We start from the raw sequence: 19901 nt of genomic DNA, 5'->3' as shown, positions 1-19901 counted from the left end.
CCAAGAAAAGCAACGAGACTGTTTGGCTCCTGTTCGCAGTGTCACGTTTTGCCCGCTGTAGCTGGAGAGCCCCGCCTCGTGGTGTTCTACACGCAGTTGCAAATCGGCCAGGTTTACCTCGAGTTGATGGCTTGATTCTGAACGGACACCAAGCAGGCCTTGCGTGTCTATTGCCAGAGTGGAACTCTTTGTCCGTGAAGCGGGTGTTAAGAACCACCCGGTCACCAAAGACTGGGTATCTGTAGCTCATGGGATTCCTCCAGTATAAATCCATGTTCCGATTCCGATCAATATTCTGACTGTGCACACAAAGAAAACCCGTCACATAAAATTTGCGTCTGCGCTTAATTCTGGCTTGAATTGAAAGCTCTGAGAATGAAAATGTCAGTTTGACTGTCACCCAATGAACCTCACTCTCACATGCAGAGAGATTAGGAGAAAGTGCTGCCCACTGCTGTGTGCGCGAATCAGAGCTCAGCTGGAAGGGATCTCAGAGGTAGCTCTGTGATGTCCACTTCCATGGGCCATTCTCCAACACGTGTAGGGGTTGCACGGCTCATGATGTGGAAATAGCAGTCGGGATAGAATTGGGGAAGAATCGCACGGCCTTTGAATGATACAACGCGAGACTGCTGCAGCCTCAAATGTCACAGCTTCATTAAGATCACAGCCACGCTTTCTCGGGTCATAGTCGCTTCGTATCGTTATCAAGTTTGACCACTTATTTTCTAATGCTTGCAAAATAATGTCAAGCAATCCTCGTTTTTTAAGTTGAGTCCATTGTGTCCATGAAGTGAAATCGTATTGTCAAATGTTTGTTTTATTTAGACGGCTGTTTGAACTGCACGGTTAAAATTGCCGTGGCAACTTATTCTCTATGTGCTTCAGATAAAGCGTCTGCCAAAATGTTAAAAGCTTGAGTGATCTTCAGCAGCACATGACAGCAGAAGTGTTTCAGGCTAACAGATGCCGCAAGCACTTGAGACTCTCTCATATCTCGATGTGTCTGATAAAACACATTCCTGCGGAGGGAGCTGGTAGGAACGTTGGGTTGCTCGGTCAATGGCCAGGGTCAACGGCGGCGTGGTGTATTCCGCAAATATGGCCGACTGTGAGGGCGGGCACAAGCCGGCGTGAGTAGGTTAAACGTTGAGTTTTATTAGGGCACCACGGGGTGACCAGCCCCTCCCCACCCAGCCCCACCCCTCCCACCCCCCACCCAGCCCCACTCTCCCCACCCAGCCCCTCCCCACCCAGCCCCTCCCCACCCTCCCCACCCAGCCCCGCCTCACCCTCCCCACCCAGCCCCGCCCCACCCAGCCCCACCCTCCCCACCCAGTTCCTCCCTCCCCACCCAGCCCCTCCCTGCACGACAGACGGACGGACACAATAATCCCCTGTGGGCTGGTGTAACCAGGAGGTTCCTACCAGTATTAATTGACTAGATATCCCCAGCTATATTCAATGTCCAGTTGGTGGTTCACTTCAGACCATCATCCACCCAAAAAGGATTGATAAAATGGGCACTGATATTTTTTGAACGTCATCATGGCCAAGCCTATAAAAAACTTAGACAGGTCCCCCCATCTTCTTGGTTCTTTCGGTAAAGTCATGTAGAATGGAAATAATAAAATAATAAAAATAAAACATAATAAAATAATTCTCACGACGTTTCGGCCACAACGCAAGCAGCCGTCCTCAGGTGGAGAGGTCTGTCGATAACACAGTTATGGAAAGGGGGGAATTTCTCCCGACCAGAGATGAGTTCCGTTCCAATATCTGATTACGCAGGGAGATGCTCACTCGAAGAATTCTGATGGAAAGACTCAAAACTGAAAGCGACATTAACGGCAGCCTCTCTATAATTTTTATTTTTAAAAAAACGGGGAAACACGTCCCAAGCCAGCATGTGCCGTTGACTCGTTTAATAAATAGGCCCGACCCTGCTCTTGTGATGAAACTGGCCCTGGTGGAAGTTGAATAGCTTCTGGCTTGGTGTCCTGATTCTAATGTCGACGTATTCCATCAGAATCTTTAGCGTTCTGCGTTTGACCTTTGTGGTGTTGAATGGGTGGCGTTTTTATTGTTATCCATATGACAGTAAAATATATTCTCACAATGGTATTTAAACCTCGTCCGACGTACTTGTTATGAGACTGCTATTTTGAGCGTCATGCATTCACGTACAGCAGAAGAGTGATTGCTTTTCGTCATGAATGCTACTTTACGATAAATTATATTGCAACATTAATATGCTAATTATCATTACCTATGGAGCTTACGTCTGCGATGGGTTGATCTTGGGTTGTTTCCATGTCGGAGAGGTGCGATTGTAGAATGGTATTCGGGGAATAGAATTTTCAAATGATATTATTCACATAACTGCAGGAGATGCACAAAGCGTGTTGTGTACCGTTTTTTTTCCCGTGCATAGAATGCATACGTATAGCCCAGCCAAATAATTTCAGGTCGGAGCCGTGTGTTGTTTGCCGAGATGTCCCTATGATGAGGATTGAAACACGAACATTCTGTATGGCACATCGAAGACGCAATGCAGCAGCAATAACACAAACAACCGCCGTTTGTTACCAAGTGGCATGTAACGTCAGCGCGGCATCTGTGCCAGGATAGCTGCACATTGAGTTGAGGCCGTCACGTGAAGTCGTGCGAGGCTCGCCGTTGGCAGGAAGTCACGGGACAGATCCAGGTGCCGTGGGATTACTGATGTGAGACGACTGGCAAATGCACTGCCTGCCCCTTCCCACAGCCCAACCGCTGAAGCATACACAATCTTAATGTTTCCATATCTTTTATTTTTTACTTTCCAAAACTTCTTAATTTGTTTTTGTCATGCCAATATTTCAGCGTCTCTCTAGCTCTGACTAGAGAGTTTTCTGCCGAGAGAATTTTCATCAAACCTGAGACAAAAACCATTGCATGAAACACAACGTGGGCTTCTGTTCCATTTCTCTGAAAAACATTATGCTCGGCAAAAGGAGTTGCATATATACCGTGTGTATGTGTGTATATATATTAAGTGTGCACAAATGAACAGCGTGATTATTTTTGAAATGTCAAATCCCCCAGAGGAAATTGCCTCGGTGCAATCGTGTATTCCCGCTGCCTTTGCGAACCCGATGCGCTGCAATTATTTGTTCAGATTAGTGTCCGATCCACGCTGCAAGGACAGCGTGGAATTTGCCCGCGTTGACGTCGCGTCGCTCTACTCCCGGCTCGTACTTTCAAAAACGGGTACCAACAGTGTGTGGGCGCCATAGTGGCTAGGAGATGTTAACTACCTCGCCTGGTATACAGGAGGTTCGATCCCGACCCTGATGCCTCTATATTTGGAGTTTGCGGTGTCTCTCTCCCTGTGGTCGCGTGTATTTTTCTCCGGCTCAGGTTTTTCCCTCCAGATTTAGAATCGACATCACGTGTTTCGAGTGTTTGGCGTCTATCAATGTCCACGCGATAAGCCACTTTGTTGAGCTATCATTTGTGGCCAGGTCGCATCTCAAAAATAGTTTATTTTGCCCAGTGGGCCTTACCTGGTAAAATAAAAAGTTTAATTTGTAAAACTGCTCGTAGCTCCAAATAATGTTTCTTTATTGACGCGTCCATACCCCCTGTATCGTACGGCTATGCATAAACAATTACATGTAGTTATTTAAAAAGTACTGAAATGAAAGTTGGCTCGAACACACTACTTGCAACAACAAAAACATTCATAATTTATCAAATTACGTTGCAGAAACATCAGTATGGATCTTGGATGCTTATTGCTCTGGTATGCAAACAGACGAGGGGATACGTGTTAATGTCATCTGCATATCCCACTGGGTCTGTGGTATAATTAATATAAATGTAAATTACGTTTAGTATTGATGTCTTAAAACATGTTGACCTTATTGGTTCGTTGTGGGTTATGTTTTTAAAGGCTTAACGTTGCTGCTACAAGGTGGACACATTTTGGCAAAGAGGCATTATAATTCTGAAAGCAGAGGGTATAGGTACACAAAGTGCAGCCACGCTTGTAATTGAGACCAGATTGATTTATTTTCCTTGGTTATTATTATTACATTTTTTTCAAGATTGCTAGGCTTGGCTAGGATGCAAAATTTCGCATTTTTCTGTTGTTGTCTTGATTGGGTGCATGGATGTGAATGTTATTGCATATTTGCATTTAGGTAGAGGCTGCATGAAAAAAAATACATAAAATGGGAGGTGAGGGGAGGAATACTTAATTACACGCACATTTTATTTCGCTTCAGCATACCGAAAGTTCGCCATCGTGGGATATTATGGCATTAAATCTGGGAAATATTTTGAATCGGCTGCTTGAGATGAAAACATAAAAAATTGCACGGATTTACGGTTGCTCCAGTGAAATGGGAGGTTGACTGACGTGATGATGAAATGGCACCCCCTGATAAAAAAAAAAACTGCGGCACAAATCCAGGTTTCACCTTTTGTCAGAATAATGTTTGCGTGCTTTTGGCAAAACTTCGTGTGCTCGATGAAGTTCATTTTAGTCCCCATTGCGTTTGCGTGCGTGCTATGTCCAATTCACTTGCCCTTGATGGACGGGAGAGACATTTTGTCATGGTGAGTCCTTTTCGTCGGAGACCAGGGGGAGTTGGCTCTCGTTCCGATGCATTGATTCGTGAATTAAGATTGATTATTCATGATAATGATATGTGTGATGGATCGCGCGATTTAGAAACGATTATTTTTTTATGAATGAGCCTTCCATTTAATGGTTTCATGAGAGATCTGTATCGTTTGTATGTTGAACTTCTTTCGCACCATATGTAGCCAACTATGCTAATCTGCTGCCACTAGAAGCTGCTACATTCATCACAACTTTTGAAATATACATTCCTGGAAAAAAAATTACGACCCCCATAATCATGACATTCATCAAATTCCAAAGGGAGCAAATTGTTACAATAATGAATTTATGTAAATAATAATATTAATTATATTTGTTTAGTACATTTGGAATTATATGTTTCATAGACAGTCTGCCAGTAGGGAGGGGAAGGCAACGCTGCTGTGTGGTTTTAACCGATGAAGTAATTTGCAATTAATTGTTTTCAAACGTCACAAGTTTCGACCGTGAAGCCAGAACACACACGGCCCATCTTTATATTTTTCAAATAGCGTCACAAGATCTTTGTCATCCACTATGAAGCTGAACGGCGAACGTGTTTAAAGTTAATATACCCGCAGTATTAACCAGAGCAGCCACTGGGCATGAGCCGCGCACACACACTCCCGCTCGGTCACGTGACTGCCATAGGCAGGGCAGCGGTAAAGTAGCGTTCAACAACTTGGTGAACATGAAAATACAGAAAACCTTCACGAAATAATAATGAATTGAAGCAATAGATTAAAAAATAAGTACGGACAAACAACTGTGGAAAATTATGTTTTATGAAAAGAAAATGTCATTTTGTCCACATTTTAATTTTACCGAGAGAGGCATAATCATTCTTTTATAAATAAATAGGTGTTAATTGTCTCCTTGCTTTCCTCTGTGCTCGAGTCACACTGGCCACAGACATTGAATGATTAGTTGCAGATGTTGTGACACAAATGGCATTATAACTCACCTTGAAGTTTCGTCGCTATTGTTATTAATTCATTTGTATTAATCCAAAGTGGTAAATTTATTACCGCATTGTGGGTAGTCATTGGTGGTTTTCCGCTGGATAGACTTGTCCCAGCCATAGGAATGTATAGTTTTCGCGATCGCTTTCTGTAAATGGAAGCTGAACACTGCCTCTAACTCACTTGGGTGGGAAATCACTTTGGCAGTTTTTATTTAACTTTTTTTACATTTTCTTCGGAGCATTGTTTTTCGGTAATGCAACTGATTATGCATTTTTATTTCTTGTTTTTTTTGTGTAATAAACTGGGGTTTTTTTTTTTAACCATTGGAAAGTCTGGTAATGTATTGAGTACTGTAGACACTGAGACACAGCGTAAAATCGATAGTTCAATTATCAGGGCCTCCCGTGAAAGTAATTGATGTGGGATATTATCAAAGTGAGCCAACTGCTGTGAATTAGACAAGAAAGACTCTCTGACATCCTCTACAACAATTAATGATCACAGTGTCATTAGTCCAATCCCCAAATATTGTAATTACTTGGTCATATTTTGTATTCCTTCGTTTCTTCGTTTCTCAGTCCGCTTGTCCTGGTGAGGGTCGCGACGGCAGCGTGTTGTATTCCTATTATATGAAAACAATTCTCTAGCCTCACTTACAAAAGGGAATCTCACAAGTTGAGTAATCATACTCTTTGGTTCTTTCGGTAAAGTCACGTAGGTATAAATTAAAATAGATCACGACGTTTCGGGCGCAAGACAAGCGTCCTTCATGGGAAAGCGTGATCTGCTGCTGATGCAGACTGTTTAAAAAGGTTTGAAATGGGTGTAGCCGCAAGGGTCATAAAGTCTGCATCAGCAGCAGACCACGCTTTCCCACCTGATGATGGACGCTTGTGTTGCGCCCGAAACGTCGTGATCTATTTTATTTCATTTTCTACCTACGTGACTTTACCGAAAGAACCAAAGAGTATGGATTCCTGCAGTCACGAAAGCTTCAAATCAAGATTAAGTTTAGTAATTAAGAAATATTTTAATTCTTCATCAGCCATTTCTAATCCACTGCTTGATGAAGGACTCACCACCCCGATGCCACGCATTCTTTCACTCCTGCGCATCAGGCATGAGCTCCACTGATTGCTCCATCTCCGCATTGGGCGGTCCTTTCAGACTCATTGTGCCCTTCGACTACCGTGTACGTTGAACTTCTTTCGCAGCGTAAATAGCCGACCGTGCTAATCGGAGGTGCAGGGGAAGGACAACAAACTAAACACAAAAATCATTTCTAATGAAATTAGCTTTCAATCTAGATGTAAAAGTGCATGGATCAAGTGGCTTCGTAATATCGGAAGGAAGAGCATTCCAGATGGCCGCAGAAGCACATCTTTGTTCGATGGCCATCCAAATCTCATTAATCAGCCATTTCTGCTCCTCGCAATGCGTCCTTACCAATTTATTTTATCTCGCCAGGAAAGGCCCACTGAGCTGTGTGCACGTTGTTGATTCTAAGTGTGAAGGGGAAAAAACCGGAGGACCCAGAGAAAATCCACACGATCACGGGAAGAGAGACACGCAAACTTCAAATATACAGCAGCAGGCGTCAGGGTCGGGATTGAACCCACGACCTCCTGTACACCAGGCGAGGCAGTTAACATCTCCTAGCCACCGTGATGATGATGAAAGAGAGAGACACGCAAACTCCAAATATACAGCAGCAAGCGTCAGGGTCGGGATCGAACCCACGACCTCCTGTACACCAGTCGAGGTAGTTAACATCTCCTAGCCACCGTGATGATGATGAAAGAGAGAGACACGCAAACTCCAAATATACAGCAGCAGGCGTCAGGGTCGGGATCGAACCCACGACCTCCTGTACACCAGTCGAGGTAGTTATCATCTCCTAGCCACCGTGATGATGATGAAAGAGAGAGACACGCAAACTCCAAATATACAGCAGCAGGCGTCAGGGTCGGGATCGAACCCACGACCTCCTGTACACCAGTCGAGGTAGTTAACATCTCCTAGCCACCGTGATGATGATGAAAGAGAGAGACACGCAAACTCCAAATATACAGCAGCAGGCGTCAGGGTCGGGATCGAACCCACGACCTCCTGTACACCAGTCGAGGTAGTTAACATCTCCTAGCCACCGTGATGATGATGAAAGAGAGAGACACGCAAACTCCAAATATACAGCAGCAGGCGTCAGGGTCGGGATTGAACCCACGACCTCCTGTACACCAGGCGAGAGAGTTAACATCTCCATCGTGGCGACCTTTTACTTTCCTCAAAAGTCAGTGTGACGTCTCTAGCTTGCACGTGTTCTCTGATCCATGTGTTGTTCCCTTCGCTCTCTCGGTTTAATTTAAAGTATATGCATCGCTCCGTAATTGTTTTGTGCACAGGCCGCAACTTATGTCGTGTACTTTATTGGCAGTGTCCACGCAAGGTTATGCACTCAATGCAATGTTAGTCTCTTTCAGGAACACTGCTACGTTGCTTTGCTTTCATCAATTTAATTTCGGCAACAAAAAACAAAAACTCTCTCGTCATGTCCTGATTCACCCCTTCATTTCATTGTTTTGATGGAAAAAAATGTGCCAGCAATGATTGCGTGCTGACATACGCATAGTCATGCAGTGGTGCCCAGCTGCCCTCTCCCCACACAATTATTGTGTTCATAAAACTTGTTGTGCATTCATCTATATATAAGGGAAATTTGTGAATATGTGTGTCTGTTCTAAATGTTTAGCATACTTCCCGACATGCAACAAACTTGAAATTTGGCAAGTGGGTAGCTTCCAGACTGTACACAATGCAAAAAGTATAAAAATATAATTTTCTATTTTGGGGGGGGGGGGGGGGAGGCGCAATAATGGATATATATTGCACGGCAAGTGAGCGGTGACGTCACATCTGTGATGTCACCCGCATGCGGCAGCGTCACGCAGTGTGCCTGCTGACGTCACGTATCCCCCACCCTCCACGTAGGTCGTGTATTAATCCAAGACAAGAATGCAAGTCCCGGGCGAAGCCGGGTAGTCAGGCTAGTTTTGTATACTTTGTAGTCGGCTTGACTTCAACTTTGCAGCCTCTTTGTTAAAAGCAATTCATTTCCTGTAATTCGTTCCCATTGGTTGTTGTGATGGCCATGTCGTCGGCAATTTAGAGATGACTAACACCTTGCCTGTAGCTATACATTATTTTTTATCTTTTATACAACTTACGTAAAATAAAGTTGTTATGCGTAGCTATGAATAGCCTACATTTCTTAGCGCGTCCAACCTGTGTACTTTAATTGTATCTTTTTTTTTGTTAGTTAAGATGATACATGATCAATGTTGATTTGAAGCTTTCGTGACTGCAGAAATCCATACTCTTTGGTTCTTTCGGTAAAGTCACGTGGGTAGAAATAAAATCAAATAAAACAAATCACATCAAATCAATTATTTTTTTATTTTTTTATTTCTACCTACGTGACTTTACCAAAAGAACCAAAGAGTATGATAAATTATATCCGGTGAAAAAATTTGGTTAAGTTTATAGCAGGTGCTTTTGGTTAATTTAGCACGTGACTGCAAACAGAAAAAAAAACAAATTCTGCATCAAAGTCTGAGTTGAGGTGATTCTGAGGGGTAGATTGTTTAAAACAAAAACAAAAAATTTTACCAGGTAAGACCCACTGAGCCATATAGCTCTTTTTTTCAGAAGCGACCTGGCCACAAATGATAGCTCAACGAAGTGGCTTGTCGCGTGTAAATTCATCGCAGACAAATACTCTAAACGAGTGATGTTGATTAAAAATGTGGAGGGAAAAACCGGAAGTTCCACGCGACCATAGGGAGAACATGCAAACTCCAAATATACAGCAGGCGTTGGGATCGAATCCACAACCTCCTGTATACCAGGCGAGGTGGTTAACATCTCGAAGCTCCGGAAGTGCATTTGTAAAGATTTGTCATTTTGATTGAGAATCAATTCCAAGCAATTCGATGCTGATCCTAGGTGAGTTTAATCCGAATTAAAAGCAATTTTGGTCGATACTACGACGAATGAGTAGGCTAAATTTCGATTTAAAGCTTTCGTGACTGCAGGGATTCATCTTATTGGTTCTTTCTGTAAAGTCACGTAGAAGGGAAATAATAAAATAATAAAAATAAAACAAAATATAATTTTCACGACGTTTCGGCCACAACGCAAGCAGCCGTCCTCAGGTGTAGACAGCGTCAAGCTTGGTGGTGCCCATTCAGACGCTGTCTTTCCGACAGACCTGTTCTTCACCTGAGGACGGCTGCTTGCGTTGTGGCCGAAACGTCGTGAGAATTATTGAATTATGTTTTATTTTTATTATTTCATTATTTCCCTTCTACGTGACTTTACCGAAAGAACCAAGAAGAATGCGTAGGCTATCAAATCAAAACACACACGGCTCTGAAATGGTGCAAAGAACGAGGTGTTTGCTAATTGTGGTCGCTCAAAATTAATTGTGACCAAATCCTGCAAACGCTTCACAATATGTTAATGACGGTTTCTCAATTACATCGTTGAAAGCCAGGATGACTCGGAGGATCATCATCATCATCACTACAGAGCCGTGTGAAGTGCAATCTCACTTGTGATTTGTAGTGCTTGCGGTAAAATATTTATTTTTATTAATTAAAATATGCTACCCCAGCAGATCCCTGGAGATGAAGGGGGTGGGGAGTGGAGTGAATTAACCATTCATTCATGGAATCACCACTTTGCAATTATGAGACCATGGACACGCAGTCGTAATCAGAAGCAGAATCTTTATTTAGACTGGATGGAATCCGATGAGCTATGAAGCTCTTTTCACAGATGTCGTAAACCACGACAGCACGCAAGTTTTGCTGGACTCTCCGACACTGCAGGGGCTCTGTCTTATACTGGACATCTCTGAAAAAGAGCTTTATAGCTTGTCAGATTTCCTCCAGTATAAATATATTTCTGATGATGATTTTTCGGCAGAGATGACCTCTCCTGGCACCACCCAGCGCTGCGCACGCATCATCTTCATCAGTCTATGTTGTTCTCCTCCTCTGAGCACTCACTTTCCTCGGACCGAGCTCTGAATGACCAAGTCTGTATTTCTTTCAACGAGTTAAAACACACACACACACACATTGCTTTCAGTGAGCAGAACGTATACGTAAATTAGTTAATCCTGCAAAATTGTAATAGCTGAAACATTGTATGATGTATGAGAACACTTTTGCCAGTGGGAAAAAAAAGTTGCAATGACTCAATTTTAAATAAACTTGCAGCGGCGGTGATTAATTATGAAAACATTTTCTTTTTTTATTGTTGATGAGCATACCCCCCCCTCCTGTTACACTCGTTTCTCTCCTCCTGCCTTTCCACCAAACTGGAGGAGCATGGGAATGAACCAAAAAAATATTAACTCAACAAATTTTTTTTTAACCAGGTATGGCCCACTGAACTATACAGCTCTTTTTCCGGAGCGACCTGGCCATCACAAATGATAGCCCAACGAAGTAGCTTAGCATCATGCGGACATTATATCGAAGCCAAATACTCTAAACACGTGATGTCGATTCTAAATGTGGAGGAAAAAAACTGAGGACCCGGAGAAAAATACACGCGACCACAGGGAGAACACGCAAACTCCAAATATACAGGCGTCAGGATTGGGATGGAACTCACGACCTCCTGTATGCCAGGCGATATAGTTAACATCTTACCACCATGGGAATTATTTTAAAGCTGGGGCATCAAGTAGCCTTGGGTGCCCACGTAGAGTATCCAAGGTGGTCCAGGAAGAAAATTAATTGAAGGGACATTGCAAATATCCTCCGATTAGCACGGTTGGCTATGTATGGCGTGAAAGAAGTTCAACATACATACAAATGTATGTCCGTCATTGTCTCAGAGTTTGTGGGCAACTACCTTTAACAGCTTACACTACCTTCCGGTCTGCAGTGTTTATGGGAAGTTGGGTTGAGGAGGATGCGTGTGGTGGCGGTGGCGGTGTTCGTGCCGGTGTTCGTGGCGATGGTGGTGGTAAAGGTCATCTCGGCGCGCTTTCCGCAGGATCCTCCTGCGTCGTCCCAGCGCCTCTCTCGGTGACCCACAAGCACACGTGTGTGCGCGCGCGTCCTCTGCCCCTGTCGCCGCAGGGGACGTGATCGTCTCGGTGAACAGCACGTGCGTGCTGGGCTACACACACGCGGAGGTGGTGAAGATCTTCCAGGCCATCCCCATCGGCCAGCAGGTGGGCCTCCAGCTGTGCCGCGGCTACCCGCTGCCCTTCGACCCCGACGACCCCTCGACGACCCTCGTCACGTCGGTGGCCATCTGTGACAAGGAGCCCGTCGTGCTGGAGGGGGGGAAGGGCACCGGCGGCGTCGTCTGCGGCGGCGGCGGTGGCCTCGGCCTCACCGACGGCACCAACAACGGCAACCACCACGCGTCGCAGACGTCCACGTCGGGAGTGAGCTCGCAGGACAGCACGCGCGACAACTGCTCGCTCACGCTGGGGCCGCTGGACGGGATGCTGGGCCAGGCGGCGGCCTCCCTGGGGGCGGTTCCCGGTGCCCAGGGGCAACTCCAAGGGCCGCTGCTGCACTCGGACAATGTGTCGCTGGCGTCCTCCATCGCCACGCAGCCGGAGCTCATGACCGTGCACATAGTGAAGGTACGGGGGCGGCGGAGTGAATGGGAATCGTCGGAATTGCTTTGATTTTAACTGCTCGAGAAATCCGAACGTTACAACAACAACAGCGCAATGCGACAAGTACGATAGGTGGGCACAAGTGTAGGAAATGTAAGCAAATCACTAAAAATAATAATTATAAGCTAAAGCCCACTGAGCTATTAGGTTGTTTTTTTCAGAAGCGACCTGGCTTATAATGTAGACATTTACAGCAGCCAAATGATCTCAATCATCTAAACGCGTGTTTCTAAATGCGGAGTGAAAAACTGAAGGAGCCAGAGGGAAAAATCCACACGACCACAGGGAGAGAGACACGCAAACTCCAAATGTACAGGCGTCGGGGTCACCATCGAACCCACGGCCTACATACCAGGCGAGGGCGTTAACACCCCGCCACAGTAGCATGATGCGTCTGTGTGTGGCGGTTAAGATGCCTGGTATGCGTACGCGTGGACGCTGCCTGCCCGTGATCGCGTGAAGGTTCGAGCACGGGGCTTGCAATCCAGGGGTCCGCCGGTTTGGTCCGATCTCCCGGCATTGCCGGTTTAAATGGCGGTGCGACTTTCTCATGTGCCCTCCGCCTCTGTCCATCCAGTGGGATTACGCCGCAATCGATAGGCAGATTGCGTGCGGCGGGGTAAAGTGTGGGTACTCCTACCTCTTCCAGGGTGTCTGGCTAGTATGGAAGAGTAGGCAACATGTCATGCAGAGGTGCTCCCTAGGGCGCCTGCGAGTATCGACCCTTCCGCCAGCGGTGCGGCGTGAGTAAGCGATTGCAGGGCCGCACCTTTATCTGTATTCATGCACATGAAACGATACAACATTCAAGCAATGAATTATATCCTTTTGACATTCCACTGCTGGATGAAGGCCTCCCCATGCCATGTCAGTCACGGGGTTTGTTTGACCACACATCAATGCGATGGTCTTCATCAATACACCATCGAAACACCACAGGTCGTCACACAAAGGAGACAGTATGAAGTGCAAAAAAGTAAGTAAATAAATAGTTGACTTTACTTCCAGTATGGAATTTTGCGTAGGATATAGTTTCAAAGCACTTGCGTTATTGTAATCACCAAGCAAATATATATATGCATTTCATTCCCATTAAGAACCACAGAGGAAGGAATACTTTTTCAATATAAGACAGGTTAAACATCTCTAAAATCTAAATATGTTAACAGAGTGATGGTTTGTCTAGTAGCTGCGACATTTAAACGTATCCTGGACTGGTCAAACACGACGGTTTGTAACGCCCTGCTCAGTTCCACATTCCTGCTATTCGCGTTTATTTCGCTCTTATTACGTGGTACAATAAGAATATATATAAAGGGAAAATAACATTGAAACAATAATGGGCTAGGTAGGTATACAGCAGTGCAATCTAAATTACTCTGACCGCCTATAAACCAAGACAGGGAAGGCAATAAGCGGGGAGCTAAAGGCAGGCATGTCCTCATTGTGTGGCCATTTTGAACCCTAAATTATGAATGCTATTATTGCTATTGAGCTGCCAAGAACACAGCAGACAGCAACAGTGGAGGGCCTTGATCTCGTGTTATTGCTGGTCACAGAGGAACAATCGATAACTATTTCACATGGCGGCGGGGGGGGGGGGTGCTAATTCTAAATAAATGAGATTAGCGCACACGCTGCTGCTGTACTGAAGAGAGATGAGTGTACAGCTCGGGTTCTAAACCGCGTTATTAAAGGAAATTTATGTGCTCTGAAAACCAGGATTGGACACCACCTGCTTTGCGGTAATCTACCCGTCACCTGAATCATGCCGGGTTGGCAGATGTGCTCTGTAATGATAAAGCCAGCTTAATGGCTCAACTTTACAAGTCTCGCTGTCGGTCTTTGTCCTTTTGAACAAACAGGTGTGCTATTCTCAAACAACCTCTCTGGCACCGACATATGTGATCTGTTTCCAAATGTCACGGATTAATTCTTGAGTAAAACCGTGGGGGTTGTTTCTTTTTACTCTTTTCTAAGGATGAAAGCATTAAACCTAGATTTGAAGCTTTCGTGACTGCAAGGAATCATATTCTTAGGTTTTTTCGGTAAAGTCACGTAGGTAAAACATCAAAATTAATGAAAATAAAATAAAATAAAAAACAAAAATCACGACGTTTCGGAGGCAACACAAGTCTCCGTCATCAGGTGGGACCGTCACAGCCGAATTAGCTCACTTGATGCAGCTAATTCGGCTGTGACGGTCCCACCTCATGACGGAGACTTGTGTTGCCTCCGAAACGTCGTGATTTTTGTTTTTTATTTTATTTTTATTTTATTTTCATTAATTTTGATGTTTTACCTACGTGACTTTACCGAAAAAACCTAAGAATAGCATTAAACCGTGAGCTCTGTCCGTCAGTCGGTGGTGGGAGGAGGAAGAACAATTCTCATAGAATCGATCCACGATGAGCTCAGCTTAATTGCAAAGTTGTTTCGCTATTGGGGACTCTTCCTGCATCAATGCGCTCCTTCCTGAGCGCCTGCCGCGAGCACTATCGCCATCGTTGGAAGCCGATTCAATGCCTCGCGAGGACAGTATCCATGCACGCGCATGGTTTTTCTTCCCAGTTGACCTCCGAGCGCGGTTTTTCCGCACGCAGGGCCTCCTGGGCTTCGGCTTCACCATCACGGACACGCCGGCGGGCCAGCGCGTCAAGCAGATCCTGGACGGCCCTCGCTGCCGAGGCCTCCGGGAGGGGGACATCATCGCCGAGATCAACAAGCAGAACGTGCGGCCGCTTTCGCACACGCACGTCGTGGAGCTGCTCAAGGAGTGCCCCACGGGCAGCGAGACCATCGTCACGATCCACCGCGAGGGTGAGCGAGGCGGGGCGGGGGGGACCATTTAAAAACCTAGCGGGGGAACGATGTTAGCCGCCCCTTCAGAGATGGGGACTATCTGCTGCTGCTTGCTGCTGCTGCTGCTTGCTGTTGCTTACTGTTGCTTACTGCTGCTGTGGCTTGCTGCTGCTTGCTGTTGCTGTTGCTGCTTGCCACTGCTGCCGCATGCCACTTGCTGTCGATTGCTGCTGCTTCCTGTTGCTGCTGCTTGCTGTTGCTTACTGCTGCTGTGGCTTGCTGCTGCTTGCTGTTGCTGCTGCTGCTTGCTGCTGCTGCTGTTGCTTGCTGCTGCTGTTGCTTGCAGCGTGGAGCTTGATTTTGTGGATCGAACCCACGCTCCCTTTTTGCCGTGAGGCTCAAGTGTTGTTTCCATAACCGTTGCAAACCCTGCCGCCCGAATAATACAAGTCAAAAGTTACGCCGCGTTAAATCTCTTTAATATAACATTAAAGTGATTAAATTTAATTGCCTTGTACTTTTTTTCAACAGGATATTACTCTCCGAGAACATCTAATCAGGTATGTTTTTTTTGTTAAATGTTTATAAGGGGTTGATGGTGGAATTAAATGTTTTGTTATTCTGATTAAACCCATTCTACTACTGCCTCCAGACTCTTAATTACAAATTAACTAATGGGGCACTGAAAGCTAAATGAAATACAGTTATTATAATAACTGGCAGGAGTTTGTTCCAATTATTCTTTCTATAAAATATGCTCACCGGAATTGCAGATTGTTATCTTAACATCCCAATAATACTGGTAGGAACCTCCTGGTTACACCAGCCCACAGGGGATTATTGTGTCCGTCCGTCCGTCGTGCAGGGAGGGGCTGGGTGGGGAGGGAGGGGCTGGGTGGGAAGGGTTGGGGCTGGGTGGGGGGTGGGAGGGGTGGGGCTGGGTGGGGAGGGGAGGGGTTGGTCACCCCGTGGTACCCTTATAAAACTCAACGTTTAACCTACTCACGCCGGCTTGTGCCCGCCCTCACAGTCGGGCATATTTGCGGAATACACCACGTCGCCGTTGACCCTGGCCATTGACCGAGCAACCCAACGTTCCTACCAGCTCCCTCCGCAGGAATGTGTTATTGCAGGTTAAATGTATTGTTCTATCTTTATCAGTATCCACATTTTATATTCGTGTCGAATGGTTTGGTGTCTTTTCATTCGTATCAAGAGGATATATTGATTTGTCTCTCCTGGCCAAGCTATTAATTCCATTGCTCATGTTATGAATGTCATTATTGCAGTAAAGTAAATTATTTTATGATCCCCAGTTGGCGTTCTTTATTCACACAGGTGCTAGACCACTGAGACATATGATTGAACTAAAGTATAAAACTAGAACTATTTTTATTTTACCAGGTAAGCCCCGTAAGCTCTTTTTCAGAAATGACCTGGCCACAAATGATAGCTGAAGTAAACACTTCTAGCTGCCAAATACTCTAAAACGCATGTTGATTCTAAATGTGGAGGTAAAAACCGGAGAAAAATACACGCGAACATGGGAAGAACATGCAAACCCCAAATATGCAGGCATCAGGGTCGCGATCGAACCCATGACTTCCTGTATACTATGTGAGGTAGTTAACATCTCACCACCATGGCGCCACAATTACCCATAATTTTAACTTTATACATTTTAAGTTCACCCACAAATACTTCTCCATCTGTTTCCCACACCTTACCAGGATTTTTTTTCCCCAAACAAAAACAATTTCCAAACAAATCCGGCAATCGGGCAGAGCATTTCTTCAAAGTCTAAAACCCCTACACAAGAATAGCACGGTAAACATTTTCCAGCACTTTTTTTTCAACGAGGTCAAATGTTAAAGTTCGTTCAGGATCTCTTGGATCAAAATAAGCTATCACTTCATCAAACGAGCACGACCCCTCGGTCACATAAAAGACAATTTACGATTCTGAGAATGTAGACGATTATTATTGATCCGATTGATTAAAATGATTGATTCACTGATCATTAGGCTTGGCTGGCTGGCTGCTTGACTGATTAATGCACGTAATTATTGAGAGGCTGATAAATCAGTTGAGCGAGCGCTGCAGCGATGACATTTAGACAGCTGGATGACCCAGCAGAGCGGGGCAGCCTCTGTCACTAAGCCAGTTTGTTCAGGGCGGGGTGGAGGGGGGGGTGATTCCAACAGCTTCCCAGTAATTTCTACGGCAAATTACCCAAGTACGCCATTGCTTTAGAATGGGTTGTTAATAGCTGTGCAAACTCCTTTTCTTAACTACACATCCGACGGCTGGCACTGCGATAGAGCCATTCTCAAGCAAAGAGAGTGGCTCTAAGTTCAAATCCCGGTCATGGGTCACCTCTGCCCGTCATCTCTGTGGGGTTGTAAATTAACTGCCTCTTTGTGGGAAGTGTATATTTTGCGCGGAGATTGCTTCTCGTCGTAGGAAAGTGGAAATTGCACTACTTTTTTCGGACGTACTAATGGAATTGAGCACTGCTCTTTGGCCATAGGGTTATGGAGTACTCTTGGACGTGTATTTATTTTTTACTTGACTACTTCTGCCCAACATCTGCCTTGCGAAAGACGTAGACAATCTCACTGTGACTACATCATGGAACAGGTGTGTGTTGAATCTACGCCTGTCCAAGGCTTTCTTCTTCTATGGTCGACTCCGCCTTACCTGGTGCCGTGTGTGAGCATCAGCACCGGAGAGAACAAAGCAGCGGGCTCATTGCCAGCCATACCAACCCTGCCATCCGCGGCTGGGCTACTCATTGGCTTAATAGGTTCTTGTGCACACAGATTCAACAGGCGACCTTTGTGTGCGTGGGTCTATGGGGAGCGGAGGTGTAGTGGTTAGCGGGACGCATGACAAACCCGGCATCCAGAAGGTAATTCACCGGCCACGGCTGACATCAATTGCGAGCGACATCACCTAACCAGTGCTGTGCCCTCCCCTACGCCGACCCAACCATAAAACGCGCGATGTGTAAACGTCAAAACACGTGGAAACGAAAGCCCGGCCACACACCCTGCACATCGTCGTGCCGGCATTGACAGGCACTCGCCCCAAAAGCTGTGTTCCGGTTATAGGAGGAGCTCTTTGCTTCTTTCTGTTTGTGCGTGTGTGCTGCCGTGCGTGGGGGGCGGTAGTGTAGCGGTTAGCGCCACGCTGCGCCACGAACCCGGTGACCTGGGTTTGTTTCCCGCTCACGGCCAACATCGGTGATGATTACTTGATTCTAGATTTGAGGCTTTCGTGACTGCAAGGATTCATACTCTTGGCTTTTTTCGGTAAAGTCACGTAGGTAATAATAAATAATAAAAATTATAAAAATAATAATAGAAATAAAATTAGCAATTATTTATAATTGTATTTATAAATGTTATATTTTAAATTATTTATAATTGTATTTCTATTATTATTTCTATTATTTTCATTATTTATTTTTACCTACGTGACTTTACCGAAAAAACCTAAGAGAATGATTACTTGAACCGGGTCCCCTAGGTCGACTCAGCCTCAGATGAGTACCTGGTGCTGTGTGTAAACGTCGCCACTCGGGATACAAAGGGGGTCCGGCGTGATGCTGGCCACCCACCCCCCACCCCCTCATGTGCCGTGCCGGCCTTCATAGCAGAGGTCGCAACCGGGTACCCGATACCCGTACCCTACCCGATACCCGGCTACCTGTACCCAGCCGGATACGGGTACAGGTCCCCGTTTGCCACCCTGGTGCGGCTGGGTACGGGTAGGCCGTGAGTCACTGGTGAGTCACCATTTGTCACTCATTTCCCAACGTCTTGTCTTTTTTCACAATTCAAGTTCCTAGAATCAACCCACCCGCACCTGCAACATGGCTTCATCCCAGAGGTCGCAATCGGGTACCCGTATACTACCCGATACCCGGCCGGGTACGGATAGCCGGGTATCGGGTAGGGTACGGGTACGGGTATCCGATTGCTACCCTGGTGTGACCGGGTACGGGTAAGGAATTAAAACCCGTTTGCGACCTCTGCTTCATAGGTGCTACTCGGGAACTGCGCTTGCCCCCGACAGTCTGTCGAGGCTACACGGGGGGGGAGGGGGTGGGTGGGGAAATCTTTGTGTCTTTGCTGCTGTGTGTGTGCGCGTGCGTGTGCAACACAGGTGACGGAGAGGCTAAAAAACCAGGCGTGTCCCCAGTACGGCCTGCCCCCGCTGAGGATAGCGCCGCCCACCGTGCCGCCCATGGCCCCACCCCTCAGCCTCATGAAGCCCTCCGCCTCCCCCTCGCATTCGGATGGGCAGGAGCGCCGGGGGGGGCTGGGCCCGCAGCACTACGAGGAGGCGGCGGTGACCTACGACTTCCGATGTGAGTGACCCCGCCGAATGCTCCCCGCGCGGTGGCACCGCGTGGTGGCACCGCATCGAACTACTGCATCACTTAGGTCTGGCTGTGACCAGGGGCGGTTTCTTCATTAGGGCGATTGGGCGACGCACCACCAATGTCATTCAACCACAGAGTCACGCTAGCCGTCACTGTGCCTCTGGATATAGTCCAATCAGCGTGATGTCACGTTCTGTGGAGTACCGCCTCTTTTTGGGCGATTTCACTCCGGCTGAGAATCGCCCCGATTGGCCCCATAGACTTACATTCAAAGATGTTTTTTTTCGAACGGGGGGCGCTGCAATGCATTCTCTATGGCTTCCGGGAGGGCTCGCACTAACGTGCTTACGTCATCATACGTAAGCACGTTGCATCCAACAATAT

The 19901-nt window shown here is 46.2% G+C and overlaps 1 protein-coding gene across 1 annotated transcript in view; it reads left to right on the top strand.

Annotated features, from left to right (window-relative positions):
- LOC144732883 (membrane-associated guanylate kinase, WW and PDZ domain-containing protein 1-like) overlaps positions 1 to 19901 on the top strand; it is a 315269-nt gene that overhangs the window by 250565 nt on the left and 44803 nt on the right. The window contains exons 11-14 of the mRNA XM_078614546.1: positions 11772 to 12289; positions 14929 to 15145; positions 15659 to 15687; positions 19298 to 19502. Coding sequence (XP_078470672.1) covers positions 11772 to 12289; positions 14929 to 15145; positions 15659 to 15687; positions 19298 to 19502 — 969 coding nt within the window. The remainder of the gene's footprint in view (positions 1 to 11771; positions 12290 to 14928; positions 15146 to 15658; positions 15688 to 19297; positions 19503 to 19901) is intronic.

Source organism: Lampetra planeri, chromosome 44, assembly GCF_965212315.1.
Source record: "Lampetra planeri chromosome 44, kcLamPlan1.2.h2, whole genome shotgun sequence".
Lineage (NCBI taxonomy): Eukaryota > Metazoa > Chordata > Hyperoartia > Petromyzontiformes > Petromyzontidae > Lampetra > Lampetra planeri.
Note: the sequence above shows the minus strand (reverse complement) of the source record. Positions and strands in the feature narration are given on the sequence as shown.